A 19,180-nucleotide genomic window follows, 5' to 3' on the forward strand; every position below is an offset into this window, starting at 1 on the left:
TGGGGTCTCGCTCTTGCTCAGGCTGGTCTCGAACTCCTGAGCTCAAACGATCCGCCCACCTCGGCCTCCCAGAGTGTTAGGATTACAGGCGTGAGCCACCGCGCCCGGCCATAACCGCTTTTTTAATCCAGTTCTTTAGAAATGGAGAACATTTTCCCTAAGGTATGAGCCCCAAAGGGATACGGCTTCTACCTCCTGAGAGAAGAACTTGCCTTTTCCAGGGAAGAAAGGAGTAACGGAGGCTTGGCAGCTGGATCTCAGCTCTGTGTGGGAAGAGTGTGTCCCTTCCCCCTTCGTGGCAACACACGGGGTGGAACCACTTACCCGGAGCTTCCTGCCAAAGATGGTGACTTTGCCTTTAATCTGTTCCTTTCGTAGGCGCCACTCGATGGAGTTTAAGCCATTCTCCATGGGCAGGGAGATGTTGCAGCGCCCGATGGTGGGGGTGATGGTGCCTGCCAGGACGTGGGGCTCGCTGTGGAAACTGACACCCATCCCGTTCGCGTACATCACCCTCAGGGTCCCGTTATTACAGAGCTGGTAGCTGTTCCGCACTTGATCTGGAAAAATGCAAGTAGGGGTGGGGAGAGGGAAAGAAATTATCTACTCTATTAGGCAGAAGAGAATAGAACCCCTATTTTTATAGGTTTCCATGGTACTTTGCAGCCATCGGTCTAAGGCTGCCTTCGATTCGCACGCATATGATGTGAATGTGAGTAGCAGCGATACTACCGATCCATGTAAAGAGAAACATCATATGTGGCACTCCAGAAGTAATTGTGCCGTGATATTTTTCTTTTACTCACTGAAGACTATTAATAGTGCATTTAAACATTTAAAGATGTCTATTGCCTACACAATTTGCGTCAATCAAATTCCTGAACTTTAACATATATATATTTTAGCTTATATGAAAAAGAAATAAATGAAAGGAAAACTACTTCAATTTTTTTCCCCCTTTTGCCTACCATCTAACCCGAGGGTGATGGTCTGACCACAGGTCAGATCCACCGCAAAGCAAGTCCAGGATTCTTCAAGAAAACCAAGACAGAAAACAACCTTCCCTCCCCTCCTGCTTTTGCTCTGATTCACCATGATGCCACCTCCCCTCAAGAGAACCCTGAAGAGACTCCACCAGCATGGGCAGCCCGAGCGGAGGGTGCGGATGATAATGCGTGTTTCTTCCTGAACAGAATCTGCACGAGTCAATCAGACTTCTGACCTTTTCCTTTATCGGAAAGTTACAGGAAGGAAATGTGAGTCAGAGACTGTTTTTACAGATCTATTGCTTCCTGATTGTCTGGGCAAACGGGCTGGGCTGGGCTGGCCTCCAAGATGTCAGCGTCTGGGGTAGTGAGCAAGCGTGTACCTGTCGCTCCCGCGACTCCAGCCATCACGCGGGACAGAATCTACATCATTAATCATTTGGCAGAGCAGAAATAGAGTCATTGAAACAGGCTCTGTCATGGGATAATAGTCCAGAAATGTCACCATTTATCTACTGAGAGGACACTTTTATCCTCCGACAACGGGCGAGCCCACCGACATTATATCTTAATTAAAAGAAAAATTAATCTGCACAATTCATTTCCCTGCCAGCCCCTGTGCATGCCCCGGGCTGCACAGCATGTCTAATAGCAACAATAACAGCGGGGTGGTCAGAAACCTTTGGGATCTCAGTTTTGGCAAGAGATCGTGCAAGAGCTCTGATCCCAGGGCGACCAACTTGACAAACAAATGCTTAAAAGAGAGACTCAGGGTGGAACAGCAAGGTACAAACTCCAGTGGTGGGACCAAGAGAATCCACGGCCTTTGAGAAGATAACCATGTGTGCTGGTTTGGTCGGAGCAGTGGCGATTGGAGGTAGGAGGCAGGGAGAGAGTATGTGGTGATGAAGACAGGCATTTTCAGATGACCACGTAGGCATTTCCAAATACCTTGACATTTGGTCAGGTGGAGATGACCTTCTGCTGTGCCTGATCTATCATTTTCTACAAGGTGGACCTCTTATAGATTCAGTTTGCTGCGGACATTTGAATAAAACAGGAAGCCCAGGTGTACTCTAGGTCTCTGGATGTCTTCCCAGGCTAGGTAGCTCACACACCTGGGCTTGGTTCTGGGTCTGGGGTGAGTTTAGGGGTAGGAGGGTCAGGAGTGGGGGTGCTCACCTTGTACCACCGTGTAGGAGGCCTCCACTGAAGACAGGTTGGTGATGACAGTGACGTCATCATCACGGTTGGAGTTCTCAATGTCAATGGTGATAGATTTCTCCATTTCCCGGTGCAGACTGGTCACCACTCCCGTGGGGCGTGTCACATTGGTCAGGCGGCCCTCGTGGTCATAGCTGGAGGAAAAGAAAGATTGTTTGGGAGCATAGTCACTGGGGCTGAAGGCTTTCCCAACCTTCAGAACCACACAAGGGACAGACTCACAGGCCAGAGAAAGAGAGATGGGAAGGTGGGAGGGTGGTACAATACACGGAGGCCCCTTGTCACGATCAAAACTCCAACCTGCCCTGAGAAGCAGTGGTGACGCTTTCTACCACTCACTGACATGGCAGACTTCAGCTCAGTGAAAACATTTCATTAATGATGCTTTCTCCAGTTAGAGAGAACAGTTAAGCATCTGTTGGTGAGCATCTTTTGTTTTTTTTTTTTCTTCTGGAGACAGAGTCTTGCTCTGTTGCCCTGGCTAGAGTGCAGTGCCATCATCATAGCTCACTGCAACCTCAAACTCCTGAGCTCTAGTGATCCTCCTGCCTCAGCCTCCCAAGTAGCTGGGACTACAGGCATGTGCCACCATACCTGGCTAATGTTTTCTATTTTTAGGGGTCTTGCTCTTGCTCAGGCTGGTCTCGAACTCCTGACCTCAAGTGATCCACCCGCCTCGGCCTCCCAGAGTGCTAGGATTACAGGCATGAGCCACCATGCTTGGTCCATCTTTTGCTTTTTAATTTATGTGTTCCACAAAGCCATCAAATTAATCTTCCAAAAATATCAATGTCACAATATCACTTCTTTTACCGAACAAACCACACTCTTTTCCCACTGGTTGCTCAATCAAATGAAAATCTGGCATTTGGGACCATCCATGTCCTGAGCCCTCCGCAGGGGTATGACCTTGTCCTACTTGTCATAGACCTCATAGACCTCTGGACAGTCAGCCTGGGTCAAAGGCCACCTCCATACGTTGGCTTATGCACTGAAAGCCTGGCTGCAGGCAACCTATCCTTTGGCCCTATATCTCCAAACCAACGATGGCTCAGCTCCCCAAGCAGCCTTCTTAGACAGTTTCCCCAAAGACTCGTTTGACGTCAGTTGTCCTCACCCCCCAAGTCTAGGTACACCAGTGACCACGCCCTGCTGCCTGCAGATGGTCTGAAATTGGGCCCCCTTCTTTCTGTCTAGGGGTCATCTTTACCCTTTTCTCAAGGTATGGAGTTTTTCTCCCCCACCTCCTTTAGCAAGAAGCCTCGCTCCGGTTGGGAGAGCCTTTCTCCACCCTGAAAGACCCGCTGTGCTCTGACAGCCGGGCCCTCCTGCACCTGACGAGAGGAAAGCAGGCTCTTTCCAAGGTCTGAACGCAGAGCTGGTTGAGGCCAGGTGAGCCCTGTTACTGGAGGAGGAGCAAGGAAGGCATTTTGCCCGGAGGGTGGAAAAGAAGGGAAAATGGCTTGACCTCTGGGGGTGACTCCCTCCGTACTGGGGAGAGGGACAAAGCTGGCAGGCTCTGAGCAATGGAAACTGGAGCTTGTACAGCACACAGGGTCTGCAGAGCAGGGTTTTGTGGGGAAGGCTCGTGAACAGAGGAAAGAACTACAGTGGCCTATTTGACTTTGTCACTTAGTGTGCAAGACTACAAAATCAAAGACGGAGGGTGCTCACTTTTATTTGGAATAACAGTGATCTGAGAAACTTTGCCTCTGGGGACAATTGGAAATAGTCAAGCTCTGCGGATGGCTGAAAGCTGAGAGCGGAACCACATTAAGCTGGACAGCCGGCTGCGAAAAGGTGTTGGGGGAGCCGGGCAGGGGGATGTTGAAGCGGGAAGCCTGGTGAGCTCAGGGGCCTGGCCCTTTGGTTCCACCCACATCACAGGCCCAGGGCACCAGGCGGTGTGGGGAACAGACGGTGCATTCCCTGGAAAGCCCTCGTGCTGTAAGTAGGAACGGGACTCGGGCCTTCTAAGTCAAAGGGGCTCCTTGGTGCTTTCTTACCTGCCAAAGAAACCGCCTCTCTGACGGGTACGAAGATGCTATTTACAATAGTGACAAATTAGAACAACCTAAATGTTCATATATTGAAGATTCATTAAACAACTGATGACCTATCCATAAAGTAGACACATACGAAGCCATCGAGATTGATGACATGAATTTCTATTTAGCGGCGTGGACAAATGTATGTTATCGCCGAGTAGAAGAGTAGAGTACAAAATACACTCCTTGAAAGTATACTTTTTTCGAGGGAGGGTTAAAAAATATGAGAAATGCAAGAGAAATGCTCGGAAAATATAGACATATCAAAATGTTAATGGTAGTTATTTTTGTGTGGGATCTTGACTAATCTTTGTTTTCTTCTTTGTATGTGCCCATAATTTAGGAATTATTTGTAATCAGTATGCCTTATGTTCATATTTTACAAGCAGAAACAAAAGGGTTTTAAAAACAAGAAAATAAAGCACTTCTAAGCGTTTGGGTGTGCGGTGTCTAGTGTAGTACTCAGCAACACGCAGTTCCTTCCTTTTGCTGCCAAGCAGGGACTGCGTGAGGAGTTCATTCTGTGGGGCCCAGGCAGGCAAGGATTTTAATTGCAATCCACCGTAGTTTTGGGACACCTGCAATGTCTAGGCTGCTCTCCTTCCTTAGGTGACAAGTAGTAGCGGAACTGGAGTTTCTACTTGCGGGGAACAGAGCACTGGGGTGGAGACCAGAATCTCATGGGCAACAGCGAGAAATTTTCTTTAGCTTTCAAGATTCAGCTGCCTACGGCTCTGCTTACTTCCCCCAAGGGGTATCTTCAGATTTAGATCTCTTTGCAAATAACTCTGCATGCAGGAGCAAGAAGCTATGAGTTCCAGTGATGGGACCCAATGCTGACCCAATGACACCGGCCCGGCCTTGGTCAGGGTGGTGCTGGGGGCTGCCTTTGACTCATTTAGTCAATGAATATTCATCGAGCACCTGTTACGTGCCAAGCACTGTTCAAGGCACTGGGGATATGGCTGGGAACGAAAGGGACAAAAATCCTTGCACTCATGTTAGATGAAGAGGGTGAGACTAAACCAAGATTGAAAATGCAGAGCGTGTCAGATGGTGAGTGATAAGTGCTTAGGACTAAAATAAAGAAGGGAGAGAGAGGAGAAAGAGAGAGAGTGTGAAAGGGTGGTTGTCATTTTAAGTCCAGTCCTGTGCCTTTCGGAGATACAGGCTGCTCTTCCCCAGTCTGGGAATTCAGCAGGCACAGTGGGAATTCCAACGGGTAGTCCCATGTCCATTCCAGTCCTGCTCAGCTCTCCCAAAGCCACTTCTTGACACAAAGAGGAGAGAGAAGGGTAAAGTGCTTTGCTAATTTCTAAAAATGTGTTATCTCAGTGGATTAGCACCACACCCCTGTGTGGTTTGCATTATTTTCCCCACGTGACCAATGTGGACATTGAGGCTCAGAGAGGTTAAACCACTTGTCCAAGGTCGGTCAGTAAGTATTTGGCAAAGCTGCTGTCCACACCCCTGTTGTCCCAACACCAAGATCCAGAAGCTTCCTGGTATACCACGCTGTCTTTTACAGAAGGCTGTGAAAATCTGTGTTCCTTCAGGGATATAACTAAACCAGGATACTTCTTCCACTGGGACCCAGTGGCCTACATCTGGGGAAACCTTAATACCAAGGCTGGGGCTTCCTGGAACTTTCTGGAACTGGCTGATTATAAAATGGGGCCAGCGTGATTCATTAGTGTTCTTCCCCCCCACCTCTCTCTCCTGCTCCCAGAGTCATCGATGGGCTGGCCTTATTGAGCTACATCTTCCCCAAAATTCAGGGACAGGTCCCAGGTGGAGCCTGAAGGTAGAGTTCCAAATCCTATTCCCAGCCCTGCTTTGGGACACTGGTGTGTCATGCAAAGAATGCTAGACTTGGACATCTGGATTCCAGTCCTGCCTCACTACTGACTCCCTGTGTGGCCTTGGGGGAACAGCCTCACTTCTCTGAGCCTCAAATTCTTTAACCCTAAAATTGGGACAATCAATCCTATACTTCGAAGGTCATTGTGACAACTGAGCAGATAAGCAACATCTCTACCTATAAAGTTTTTTTTTTTATTTTTTGTTTTTGAGACAGGGTCTTGCTCTGTCACCCAGCCTGGAGTGCAGTGGCATCATCATAGCTCACTGTGACCTCACACTCCTGGGCTCAAGTGTTCCTCCCATCTCAGCCTCCCAAAGTGCTGGGATTATAGGCATATGCCACCGCACCTGGCCTCTACCCATAAAGTTCTATGCAGAGAGAAGATATTGCTGCTCTTCTCACCATGGGGGGATTTGCATGCTGCCCCATGTGTCAGGGTGGGGAGCACGGACCCTACTAAGGAAGCTGTCTGTGAAGGACAGACTGGTTTCTAGTAGCCTCACGGCCTCTGTGCAGTTTTCTTCCTTACTCTCCCCGTTAACTCCTTTCTCTGAAGTTTTGGCTAAGGCTATGCAGTATTGGTCTTGACCTCATGTCCTCATGCTGACAGCAAGGGGTGTGTGCGTCTGATTTTTAAACTGCCAATTTGCTGACCATGTGTAAAAAGTGCCATAAAACAAAAAGAGCTCACCTTCTTTTTATGAGGGAAAGGAAGACCTTATACATGTGAACCTCTGCACGGAGGATTTGTGATCATTGGATTTACCCACATTATGGGGAAAGAAAAAGCAGCTTGTCAAATTAGGAGAGAGAAAAAATTATTCAGCTTTAGTGTAACTTTTGAACAAACATTTAAAAAATGTATGACTCATGCCTGTAGGGTCATTAATCTAGGGACCCCTCCTGGAAAATATTTTCCCTTTTAGATGGAGTTCATGTCTGTGGATGCACTTAAACCTGAGCATCTTTACTATATATAGTCTGTAAGTTAGGCCTAATTCAGGCCTGTCTCCCTGAGAGTGACATTTCTTCCTCTCATTCAGGAGAGCCAACAAATTATTTCTGAAATGCGTTGAGTCTTTAGGTGAAACTGCCAGAAGGGAAAGGAAAATCCCAGAGGTTTTGGGTTAATGCATAGCTTTAACCTAACTTGGTGTGAAAGCCAGAGATGGCACTCAGGCGGTACCCGCAAGGGCAGAGTCACTAGCTGGTAAAGTCTGATCCTCGAAGGCTGTCAGGATGCTTCAGAAGTCGGAGAAAGTGCTTTGCCCAGAGAAGCAAGCTAGAACCCGGGATAGCAATTCTGCAATGCAGTAAATGTCCAGCAGGTGGCAACAGCTTCCTTTTAGTAATACAGTCTCTCCCCAGCCCATCGGAAAACAAACAGGGAGTGAACATTCCTGGATTTAGGAGTGCTCAGCAATGAGGTCTTCTTTCTCTTGTGCCCTTTTCTCTCTGTGAAAACTCCTAACTTACTAAATTCTCAGGTAGCAGCAACATCCAGACAGAAAGCAAGCAAGGACTCCAAGTATATAGGGGTTAATGCGCTCTTTCACGACCAAGGAGAGCTGGATACCATAAATGCTATTCCAGCCTCGGCCACTTCCTCCAGCCAGCACCCCACTCGTCAATGCCCGCAGCAGCAGGCAGTTTGACCAAGAGCTGCCTGGTGGAGCTAGGGAACACAGCTTCTTGGCAAAACAAGCGGCAGGACTATTAAGTATGAGATAATTGTTAGGGGAAATATGACCAGCTCTCACATCTTTTAATATACCTAGCACTTTATCTGTATTGATCTGCTTCTGCTAAAGAGGAAATTCAGAGTTTATCTACCTGTCTGTGCAATCAAGTGTGTTGCTGGACCTATTGGCAAATTACAAGAGCCCCACTGGGACCTTGCCTTTTAGGTTCTAATTTCCGCACCCATGGCAAACATGAGTAATCAGCAAAGTTAATCAACGCTTTATCTCCCAGGTGCTGTGCGTGTCCAGTATCCTGAAATCTGAATGGCGAGCACAGGCAACGGGAATTCCCAACTCTAGCAGGGAGGATGTTCAATACCAGAGACCCAAAAGAGCAAATCATTTAAGAGTCAGGGAGACGGAACATGAATATCTGGAGGCCATAGGAAATCATTAAAGTTGGGAAGACTATGTCACTAAGCAATTTAAAAAGTTACATGAATGGCCAATCCTGATGCCAGCTTGGGCATGGTAGGTGCTCTTCAGAGATACTTTACAAACACACTTACTCATAGAAAGTCGTCCATCCCGTTTCGTCACTCTTGGTGGCGAGGAGCCCAGTGTTCCCATCATAGGTCATGAGGCCGATCTCCAGGTTCTGTGTGGACACAACTTTGAGGCCTCCATTGGTGCCGACGGTGAGGGTGATGATCTGGTTGTCGGGCATGAGCAGGTGACGGGGCATGCCACTGCTGTCCCGGCGGATCTTCAGGGAATTTCCATTATTGTCAATCAGTTCAGTGACGTCATTGTCAGCACTATATGTGAAATTGTACAAGTACTCCCCTGTCACCAGGCTCACAGTGTACTGGTGGATGCCATCGGCATTGAAGACATACAGCTCCTGCTCTCCGGGGGACGCGGCCTCATACTGGTTGAAGGCATTAAGAACGGGCTTGTTCTTGCTGACCGCCCTGATCCGAATATTTCCAAGGTCCGCGATGTAGATGGTACCATCTGGAGCTACAGCTAAGGATGATGGGGAATTCAGGATGGCATCAGTCGCGTAGGCATCATCTCCCGAGTAGCAGTTGCAATTGACGTCGTTTTTGCAGTCACAGTCTGAGGCTGCCCCGGCTAAAAGGCAGATCTCCCCGTTGGTTGTTACCTGGCGGAGACGGTTAATCTTCTTTTCATCTGTCTCAGTGATATAGAGGACCCCAGTGTGAGAAATGGCAATGGCACTGGCCGACTCCAGAGCAGAGTGAATGGCTAGTTTGCTGAGCGAGTAGTCAATGCCGGGAACCTGGCAGTGCATGGGGCGTCCCGCAATGATGCTCACTTGGTGGTTCTCGGTGATTCGAAGGATGACGTTGTTCTCTAGAACGTACAGGGAGTTATCCATGGGGTTGACAGCAAGGTCTGTTGGCCATTCCAGGCGAACCTGTGGATGATGTGGTACCAGATTAAAGAACAGCCTTGAACATGTCCAACATTCAACTGTAGGTTCTATGCAGCTAGGAAAGAAGACTTAGCTTTTCACTAACACATTGTACTAGAAATGCTCATCACTGAACTAGCTGCCCATCACCCATGCTGAGTGTGCATAACAGAGAAGAAGAGATTATGTGTAAAACATCTCCTACTACGTCATCTGCCACGACTAGAGTAGGCCATCAGCTCTACCTATGATGCTGTCTCTCAGCTCTAGATGATTGGACCAAGCATCAGAGCTGTCCTATACGGTTGTTTAGGTAGTTTGCTGCACAAGGGACCAGTGCAATCCAACCCACACTCTGCTTCCCAAGTCAAGGGCCCGAGGAGGCTACATTCGTTTAGAGCAGGCACCTGTATCTAATTCATAAAAAAGGAGCCATGTGGCTTGGAAAGTGACCCTGTCCCAAGGGCAGCCACAGTGCAGGCTGGCCAGCAAACTACAACTTGAGTGTTTGCTTGAAAAAATGAACTGCACCAGACACATTTTTCCTCTGTGGGATTTGAAATAAAAATCTCAGTAGCAAGTTGTCAGTTTGTTGTGGAATTTGAGCTGAAATTTATGAGCTTGACCAAGGGTTGAAAAGGCTGTTATGGGAAGGGTGAGCATATAGTCCAGGTTGTTTGAGAACAAATGCTGTACATTTGAGTAAGCCTTTGTTCTCTGCTCCCTTAAGAGCCCGGACTAAACAGGCACTTTTGGGAATATCGTAGCGGGCTCTGCTCTAGTTACTACTGCACAAAGTAAAGGTTTATATAGTGAGCATGCAATCATTTCAGATTAACAGGGAAGTTCTGATTGACATGTAACACTGTACGGTACATTCTCAAACCTGCAATAATGATGGAGACGAGAGGTAATTACACAGCAACTCCTACCCTGTAATCTGCCATGGCTGGAGTGTGTCACCAGCTCCTCTTTTCTGAACAGAATTTCTCTCTCTCTCTCTCTCTCTCTCTCATTCCTATCTGACATTTTCCATTCCGTCTTGCTGTCTAGTTCATCTCGGGCCGTCTCCAAACAAACGTGGGATCTGTATCTATATCTCCCCCTCCCATTCCAGTTCCACCCCAAACAGGAAGCCCATGAGAACGTCAGGCCAAGAAGCAGGTGTTGCTCAGTGGTGAGAAACAAGAGAAAGTCCCACCTGGGCTACGTCCATGCTGGAATCACAGCTCAGTGGCCGGACGGCAGTGAGGTCATTGGAGCCCAGCAGGGTAGAGATGATTCCATTCTGGTCGACCTTCCGGATCATGGTGGCGTCGACAAAGTACATGAGCCCATTCTTGTCTACTGCAATACCTGAGCAAGACAAATGGTAGGAATGTATCTCTTGGGAAGGAGTAGGGTTCGAGGGTGGAGGTGGGGGTTGCCTTGCTGGGCACTTTCTGCTTAGACCAGGGACCTTGCTGGGATGGATTAGCACACTGAGAGCAGTGCTTCCCAGCCTTTTAAGGCAAGACCCTTTCTCATGGGCACTGCACTGAGATTCGTATAGTTCCTGGGGTGCTGGCTGTATCACCACCCATGTCCCTCCAGCTGAAGAAAGCACCTTGGGCTGCAAATAAATGAACCAAGGCTGCAAATGAACAAATGAGAAAATAACCTTGCATCTGCTCTCTTTAGAAAGGAAGTTATTTCCAAAGTTCATTGCTCTAAAAATTATTAGTAGTAAATTACTTGAATACCCTTCACAACCGATTGCAACAATAAGGTTGCAAAACAATGATTCTTGCAGTCAGAAACTCTCAATTCCAAATGTATCCTCCAGGAAGCATTCCCAATTACGCCTTGGCTCCAATTAGCACTTCAATCCCCTGGGGGGACCCACGGCCCTAGCATTCCCTTGTCGCAGCAGGGCTGGGAAGCCACAGAGAGTGGCTTCTATTTCTTTTGCATCTTCATTTCTCCAGTGTCCAAGTATAAGGCTTTGGCCTCCTTAATCCGTGCTGCCCGCTGCTTTCATGGGAGCTGAAAATGCTAACAAGAATTGGACCCTCAAATGACTGCTTCTTAACCGTAAGTATTTTTAGTCCTTTTGAAATAGAGATCCGTGGGTTCCAATAACTCCCCCATCTTGGACCCTTGGAAATTATACCCATTCTTAATTGCTACCATTTATTGGGCATTTGCAATGTCAGGCACTATGCTTTAGACTCTGTATACATTATTGACTATCATGAAAGTCTGGAGTGGTCAGAGGGACCCGCTGGGCTTGGCTCTGCCCACAGCCCCTGCAGCTGGCGCTGCCCCGTGGAGCTCACGGTCCCCCCGACTGACTCTCTGTGACTGGCAGCGTCAGAAACCCCCAGGGCAATGCACTCCACTTTCCATTTGTAGCATCATAAGTGGGTTTGCTTCACGTAAATAAGTAAGTTTTCCTTTTTAAACACCCACCCACACCCCCAAACAATCTACCCGAGTTAGATCATTGTAGGGAAAGCTGTGTTTTGGACTGCTGGGCTTAGTTCAGTTCCAGCACGAGGGAAGCCAAGCTGGCGGCAGGCTCCGTCTGGGGCGGGGGCTCTTCCTCGGGGCCTTTACCTCGAGGGCTCATCAGGGTGGCATCTACAGCCTTCCCTCCGTCCCCACAGCGGGCTTCATCGAAGGGCAGACACTGCTCTCCTGTCCCTGCCACGACTTCCGAATTTCCGGCCAGGTCTTTGGCTCCGCTCAGAGACTTGACACGGTAGATTCTGCGACTGTTGGTGTCGGACACGTACAGCGACCCCGACACAGGGTCCACGGCCAGGTAGTACTTGTGCGCTGGGTTGTTGCTTTAGTAGAGGAAGCACAAAGAGAAATGAGGGGGAGGGGGGCTGTGCAGCTGGCCTCCTGGATCACAGAGATGACCACAGCCCTGGCAAGATGCTCGTCTTCCCTACCGTCCTTCCACTTTAGTGAACTGGAAAGAATCTACCGTCAAACTTAGTGTTCTAACACATCATGACTCTTAGCTACTTGCAATTTACTTAAGCTCCTCATGCTGTTATAGGACTCATTGTTTCCCATCATGCCAAACAAGTGCTGCCTCATTTTAGCCAGAACTGAAGATCCCACTCCCATCCTGTCTTGGGAGCAGGTTGATTATCCAACACCAATGACAGAGCACGTGTGTGCAGCTTCCTTTATTTCCCCTGTGGGCTTAGTGTATTCTCAGGTAGGATGGAGGAACACTTCCCTGTGATAATCTCTGCCTCCTTAATGCCTCCAAGATACCAGATCATTAATACTGGGCTGACCTGGAGTTTCCTTTTTTTTTTTTTTTGAGACAGAGTCTCACTCTGTTGCCCGGGCTAGAGGGCCGTGGCGTCAGCCTAGCTCACAGCAACCTCAAACTCCTGGGCTCAGGAGATCCTCCTGCCTCAGCCTCCCGAGTAGCTGGGACCACAGGCACGTGCCACCATGCCCGGCTAAAGTTTCCCTAACTTTTAATGGGAAGCTCTCGAGAGCCATCCCTAGTCCTCAGCCTCAGATTTTCTTTACTGTTCCTCAGTGTGAATATGAATAAAGTCGGCATTTAATGTCAAGAACTGTGGATATGTTGCTAATATCACATCCAGAATCTGAATTACCAAGAGAGGAGATGCAGTTTTCAAATCTTGGGTAACAGCGAGGTTGCGGGTGTGAGCCTAGATCTGCCAGGGCCCTGAGCCACACCAGGAGACTGACGTCTCTGTGTGTGTGAAGTGTATCAGGAGGGCACAAGCCCAGGGACCTGACCGCTTCCTCTGCCATGTGTCTAGTTGTCCTTGGTGAGGCTAACTAGAACGGAGTGAGACTTGCAGAACTGACTCAGGACTCAGACACAGAAAACTCTGAACTCAACTTGGACGCAGCTGATGACCTTGAGTCTTTCGGCTGTGTTGGGCCTTCGCTTTCCTATTCGGGAAATGAAGAAATCAAATTGCATCATAGCTAATGTTCTTCCTGGCTCAAAACCCCGTAGTCCTTCTCTTAGGTGTGTCTGCCACTCGTTGGAGGTTGGGAGGGACATGGGCGCTCACACGGTTCCTACACGGGTTATTAAAATCACCACCTCTAGAAGCAAGCAGTGATTGCTGTCTGCCCCAGTGTGGTAGGCTAGATTTTGGTGCCACGTGTCTAAAATGAGCACGGGCCTTTTTTTCCTGTCAGTTTTCAACTGTACTTTGGAATGGCGGGAAGAGAAGGGCTGGGCGAGGGGAAGGGAGGGTGAGGATAGTGCTGGATGCATTGTCCTGCAGACATTAGCCGGTGAATTCCTAATTAAAACACTACTATTTGGAGTCTTCCCTGATCAAAGGGAAAAAAGAACTAGGGAGCTATTTTTGGGAACACTTTGTAAGTCGAAGCTATCTTTAATTCCAGTTTCTTCTCAGGTTGCTATGAACACACATAAATGAGCTAGAAGTCAAGGTCTTTCTAAAATTCTAGCTTAGACAGCTAGTTTGAAAGAGTAGACTGCCTGGGTCCCTTCCCTTCCCTTTCCTTTCCTTTCCTTTTCCTTCTCCTCCTTCTTCCTCTTCTTCTTTTTCTTCTTTTTGGCAATTAAGTCATTAGAGAATATCCATGTACGCAAAACAATTTAGGACAGAAAGGGGAAATTCATGCCATTTCTTAATGAGACGCTGCACTCTGTTCCTGAATGAACAGTAGCTGGCACGACCCACAGAAGGATCAAGGCGTTGCACATCTGTGCCTATCTCTGAGCAAGATAATTAATTTTGGATTTCTAGGGAGGCTCATTGGAGAAGGAGTTTCGCAGTCTCTGTCAGAAGAGCAGGCAGTGGAGGTCAGTTCTCGCTGGGGGGATCGTCCTTCCCATGGGCTCCCACTCATTCTAACCAAGACTCTTGCAGGGAAGCTCAGCGCAGATGGACAGCCACGCTTCCACATCCGTGGAGAAGATCAAATGAGGCATGTGAGCTTCCTGGAAAAATGTCCTTCCAGGGCATTTCTGCTTCTTTTAAAAATCTGGCTCAAACGGGGCCAATTTTGGGGTGCCTGAGAAGAAGAAGGCAGAAGACTTTTTCTATGCTGGGCCTTTCCACTAACTGTGATGATCTTGTACAATTTGACTGTACTCTTCGTCTAAGTTTGACCTAATGTCATAAAGGAGCCCATTCCATGTCAAGAAATGAGGAGAAGCATTCCTTTGAAAAGTGGTATAAATTCCTTTGTTTTCTTCTCCTCTTACAAATAAAAATAAGGTCACTTTTCTTCAGGAAAGTTCATGCTATATCCATTTCAGTGCAGTGTATGTGTGTAGGTACATATATGTGTCTTTTACACTTTATCTGTGAATTGCACCGGTATGGTTTTAAATGATAGCCTTGGATCAAGGGAATGACCAAGGCAGTTTAGATAAAAAGTACCTGGTCTACACCCTCCATACTATTCAAAAGTGATTTAACTCCCTGAAAATTCTCAATGCATCTGACTGTTGGATTCATTCTGACCAGCAGATTGGCAATTAACTTTTTTTTTTTTAAAAGACCATATATCCAGGGGAAAAAATCATTAATGAGTTGAAAATGAGTTTTTGACCCGTTTCCAGTTCATTAAAGCTTTTGTGAACCCAGTCCAGCATTTACAAAAGCCAGAAGTTTGCCTCAACTGTTTAGCCCAATTATGGACTGCACAGAACAGTCGGGATAAAAGTTCGCTGAGGGTTCATTATCTTGCACTTGCATCTCCCGGAAATTCTAATTACTGTCAGCTTATTTGGTTGCTTTTTGACTGCATTTCATAATTGCTAAAGCTTATCAGATCCACAACACACAATTAGCACATAAAAAAGTTACTATATTTGGTACATAAAAATATACAACATTACACAAGAAGCACAAAACAAAAAAAGCAAACACAAGGAAGCAAACGAACCATATCAAATTATATGGGAAAGAGTTCTTCATCTTACCTATGTTTAAACTCTTTATTTCTTTATAGAAAGAAAACAGAAAAGAAAAAAGAACAAACAGTTAGCGGAAGAATATGATAAAGAAAACATAACATTTTTGTTTCTTGTATAAAGGGCCCCAAAGGGGCAATAATTTAATTTTTTCCCTTGTTTCTGACAGCTCCTGGCTCAATAACTTGAGAAACACCCCGGATTTTGGACTCCTCTTGGAAAACCTGGACAAGAATGCTTGGATTCTCTGATCAGCAATGTGTCTGCCACACGACACAGGTGGCAACAGGTGAAATAGGCTTTCTGGCTAATGAAGGGATGGCGAATAGGCTGCATCTTGGGTACCAGTACCTATCGCCCAGTAATGACTGTTGGGAATTTGGTCATAGTAGAATTTTGAAGCAAAATTTAAATTCAGCTATAAAGAGTAGTTGACTCATTTGTGATGTCTGCCTTGGGTGTGAGAGGGAGCGTGGTAGCACCTGTCCCATCTATTTGCCATTGGTTCATTCGAGAGAGAGACCCTGCCCACACCCTACTGCAGTCTGGTGAAGGCTCTGTTGAACTCTCAGAGTCTGAACCATTTCCTGTCTCTGCTCTGTGCCACCTTCCTTCTCCCATCTCACTTGGATCTCAAATATGCGTTCTTTGTCACAGGTAGTACCCAATATTGTGATAACGTCCATAAATGAAATTCACAGATAGTAACACCCACTTGCAATTAGAGCCAAAGACTCCAGTTACCAATCCTTTTTGGAGAACTAGTAAAAGTTTTGTTGTTTTTTAATTTTAAGAGTGAAAATATATTTCCATTTCAACAGGAGAATAGCTGAAAGTTAACATTAGGGAGATGAGAAGATGCTAATGCCTCAAGTGAGAAGAATTGCTCCTCATTCTTGAGGCCTCTAGGCCAAAGTGGAAGAAGTCTCTGAACCCTCTTTCCCTTCCAGCTGGGGAAGAGGCTTCGGGGAAGGGACAAAGAGAGTTTAATGCCCTGATTCCTGCTCAGGTGTAGCTCAGGTCTCTGCCGGGGGCCATCATTAGTGTTGGGTTTGCACAGGGATTACATTTTTATATTTTATTCCGATGTGTTAGTTTTTGCAAAAAAAAAAAGTTAATTAAATGATGCTGATAACTCTTGAGCTCTGACTGACATAGTGCAATTTAAGATTCATTCTGCAAAGCCTGGTGTGTCAGGGTGGCAGCCGGGAATTCTCGCATCTATTTTATATTGCTTAATGAAAGTGAAATGTTATCTGCCACCAGTGGTAGTCATATTTGGCTCTTAATTATTGCAATATCAATTTCACCTTTTTTTTTTAAGTCAAGATTTTGTAAAAAGACTGGATGGGATTTGGGTCTGCAGACCTGACCTACTTCTTTCTTAAGAACATCTGCTTTAAGTTGATTAATATAATATCTATGTTGGGGGAAGGAGAAGGGCAGGGATGAGGGATCAAGTCATTGGAGACTGGAGAGTCCAAATGATCACATGGACATGCGCTTTGGAGAAAGGCTGAGGTCGTGGCTATTCCAGTCCAGGGTCATAGCAGGCTGGGTGCTTAGCAGGCAACAAACCAAAATGACAGCGTCATTGAGTCAGTCTGTGCAGACGAGTCCAGATGCCCTACATGCAAGGGACAGGCCTAGGCTCTGTGTGCGTGGCCTCAATAACATACACTCTTTAGGTGAGCCCTTGGAGGACAAAGTGGCATCTCAGAGTTAAGCATTGAGATGGATTAGCTCTTCACACTGCAGAGTCTCAGCGATTCCTCTGCGAAGCCTTCAGGGTCTCTCCTAGCATTCTCAGCCTGTCTTGCAGAGCTGTCATCGGGCTGTCTTGTGATTTATGTGTGTGTGCTTGTCTTCCTCACTTCTTTGTGAACAGGACATGACTTACTCATCTTTGCATTGCAGATACTTAGGAGAGAGCCCAGGAGAGAGTGAGGGCTGGGAAAATGGGTTCTTGAGTGAAGGAAGCAAGGAATGAGGCTGCTTCTCTTAGTGCTGGGCAGACCCTGCCTTGGACTAACTCCAAGCCCTCATGTTCTGCTCAGAATTCCAAAGCTACAGTCACTCGAGACTTGTCTCTTTCCTTTCCAACTCCCTCTGTGTCACATTTTCCCCTTGGGGAGGGTGGAGCTGGAGTAGTCACAGGTTCATTATTTTTTTGTTCTAACTAAGGGGAAGTTGACTTGGGAGGCATCAAAGCTTGTCCTTGGTGACGCTGACTTCCAGCGCCTGCTGCTTTGCCCGCCTTCCCAGGCCTCCGCTTCTGCACGTCTCCACCCCTCCAGCACCGTCACATCTGGGTGGGACAATTCCCTTCTCTGAAGTCTTCCCTGATGCAGAGATGCCCTTGACCCGCCCCCAAAGCACTATCGGAACGTCAGCATGGAGAAGTGGTCTAGTTAGAAAAAAGTGTATCGGCCGGGTGCGGTGGCTCATGCTTATAATCCTAGCACTCTGGGAGGCCGAGGCAGGCGGATCGTTTGAGCTCAGGAGTTCAAAACCAGCCTGAGCAAGAGTGAAACCCCCGTCTCTACTAAAAAATAAAAAGAAATTAGCTGGACAACTAAAAATGTATAGGAAAATATTATCTGTGCATGGTGGTGCATGCCTGTAGTCCCAGCTACTTGGGAGGCTGAGGCAGGAGGATTGCTTGAGCCCAGGAGTTTGAGGTTGCTGTGAGCTAGGCTGACACCATGGTGCTCTAGCCAGGGTGATAGAGCGGGACGCTGCCTCAAAAAAAAAAAAAAAAAAAAAAAAAAGAAAAAAGTTTATTTAGTATTGTAATATTAGTTTATGTTTTAAAAAAGAAAGAATATCTTTTTTTTTTTTAGAGCTTCAAACATTAAGGAAGGTGTGAGAATCTTATGTTCATCAAGAGGGACCAACGAAGAACATGTAGAGACATGGCCTCATCTCTTATCATTTACTGCCTTGTATCAGTTGGGGTCTAATTCCTGAGATGTTCTTAAATCGGGGAGGGAGGAAGGATTTTTTTAAGAGAGAAATTCCCCCTAAGATGTTAGTGACTGACAGATCTACTGTGCTCCAGAGGGCTCGGGTTTTCCAAAGACAACTTGCAGAGGGTGATAATTTTAGGAAAGGCAATGGAAGACTGAAGATGGGATATGAGGCTTTTTGGGGGGAAACAGGTATTGAAAATGTCCCGAACGTCAGCTTAGTCAGAGCACACAGGTGACGGCCATTTTACCTGAGAGCAGGCTTTTTGCAGCATGGGCAGGTACTTAGATGTATAGAAGTCTGCCCTGCATGTTTTGGATAAGCAAAGAAGGGAGGAAGGGAGAAGGGTGGTGTGGGGACCGTGGGGACGTTTAAATAGGATTCCAATTCAAGGCTCGGCTCTGGGACGGGTAAGCGAGATAGGGACGGGCACTGACGCCCGAAACGGAATCACTCAGCTGCCAACGCACAATGGAGAGAAGACACAAGCGAGACAGGTCTCTTCCTCTCTCCTCCCTCCCTTTGCTGGTTGCTGTTTTGCAGAGAGGGGATTGACAGCCCTTTGTTTTCAGGTATGTAGTAGGAAGAAAAGAAGAATCAAACCAGTGTTCTTGTAAAAGCTTAACTTTTAATCGGCTCTGGGTACCTGGCTGATAAAAGCAAGAACATATCTAAAGGCAGTTGAAAAAGGAGGAAAAAAAAAAAAAAAAAAGAAAATCACACGGCTGTCAAGGGAAATTGGGAGCCATTCTCCCTCAAGCTGTCCTCACTGTCCCCACGTGGGTGTGGTGTGGCTTGCTCTGATTGGGCCCTTAGCTTGTGCCAGGGATGTTGTGGCCTCTACAACTTGAGAGGCATGGAGTTGAGGACCAATTGTACCAAAAGGGAAGAGACTGTTTTCTTCAATGCAAGCAGCCTATCCTGAGCACCTGGTGTGGGCCAGGCCCTGCTCTGGGCATTAAGGGACAAAGACGACCAAGAGGTCTTCCCTATAGAAGTTCACATACTTGGGCCCTAA

At 47.1% G+C, this 19,180-nt stretch overlaps 1 protein-coding gene across 11 annotated transcripts in view; it reads right to left on the reverse strand.

Moving 5' to 3' along the window:
- The window catches only part of TENM2 (teneurin transmembrane protein 2), a 1,169,384-nt gene that overhangs the window by 27,529 nt on the left and 1,122,675 nt on the right, over positions 1-19,180 (reverse strand). For 6 of the 11 annotated variants that reach the window (XM_069483866.1, XM_069483867.1, XM_069483873.1 and 3 more), the window contains 6 exons: positions 15,202-15,222; positions 11,844-12,076; positions 10,447-10,601; positions 8,374-9,248; positions 2,169-2,344; positions 325-560 (listed from right to left, as the gene is read on the reverse strand). In XM_069483866.1, the coding sequence (XP_069339967.1) occupies positions 325-560; positions 2,169-2,344; positions 8,374-9,248; positions 10,447-10,601; positions 11,844-12,076; positions 15,202-15,222 (1,696 nt within the window). The remainder of the gene's footprint in view (positions 1-324; positions 561-2,168; positions 2,345-8,373; positions 9,249-10,446; positions 10,602-11,843; positions 12,077-15,201; positions 15,223-19,180) is intronic. The other 5 variants (XM_069483872.1, XM_069483876.1, XM_069483875.1 and 2 more) reach the window with 1 other exon arrangement.

Source organism: Eulemur rufifrons, chromosome 10 (assembly GCF_041146395.1).
Source record: "Eulemur rufifrons isolate Redbay chromosome 10, OSU_ERuf_1, whole genome shotgun sequence".
NCBI lineage: Eukaryota > Metazoa > Chordata > Mammalia > Primates > Lemuridae > Eulemur > Eulemur rufifrons.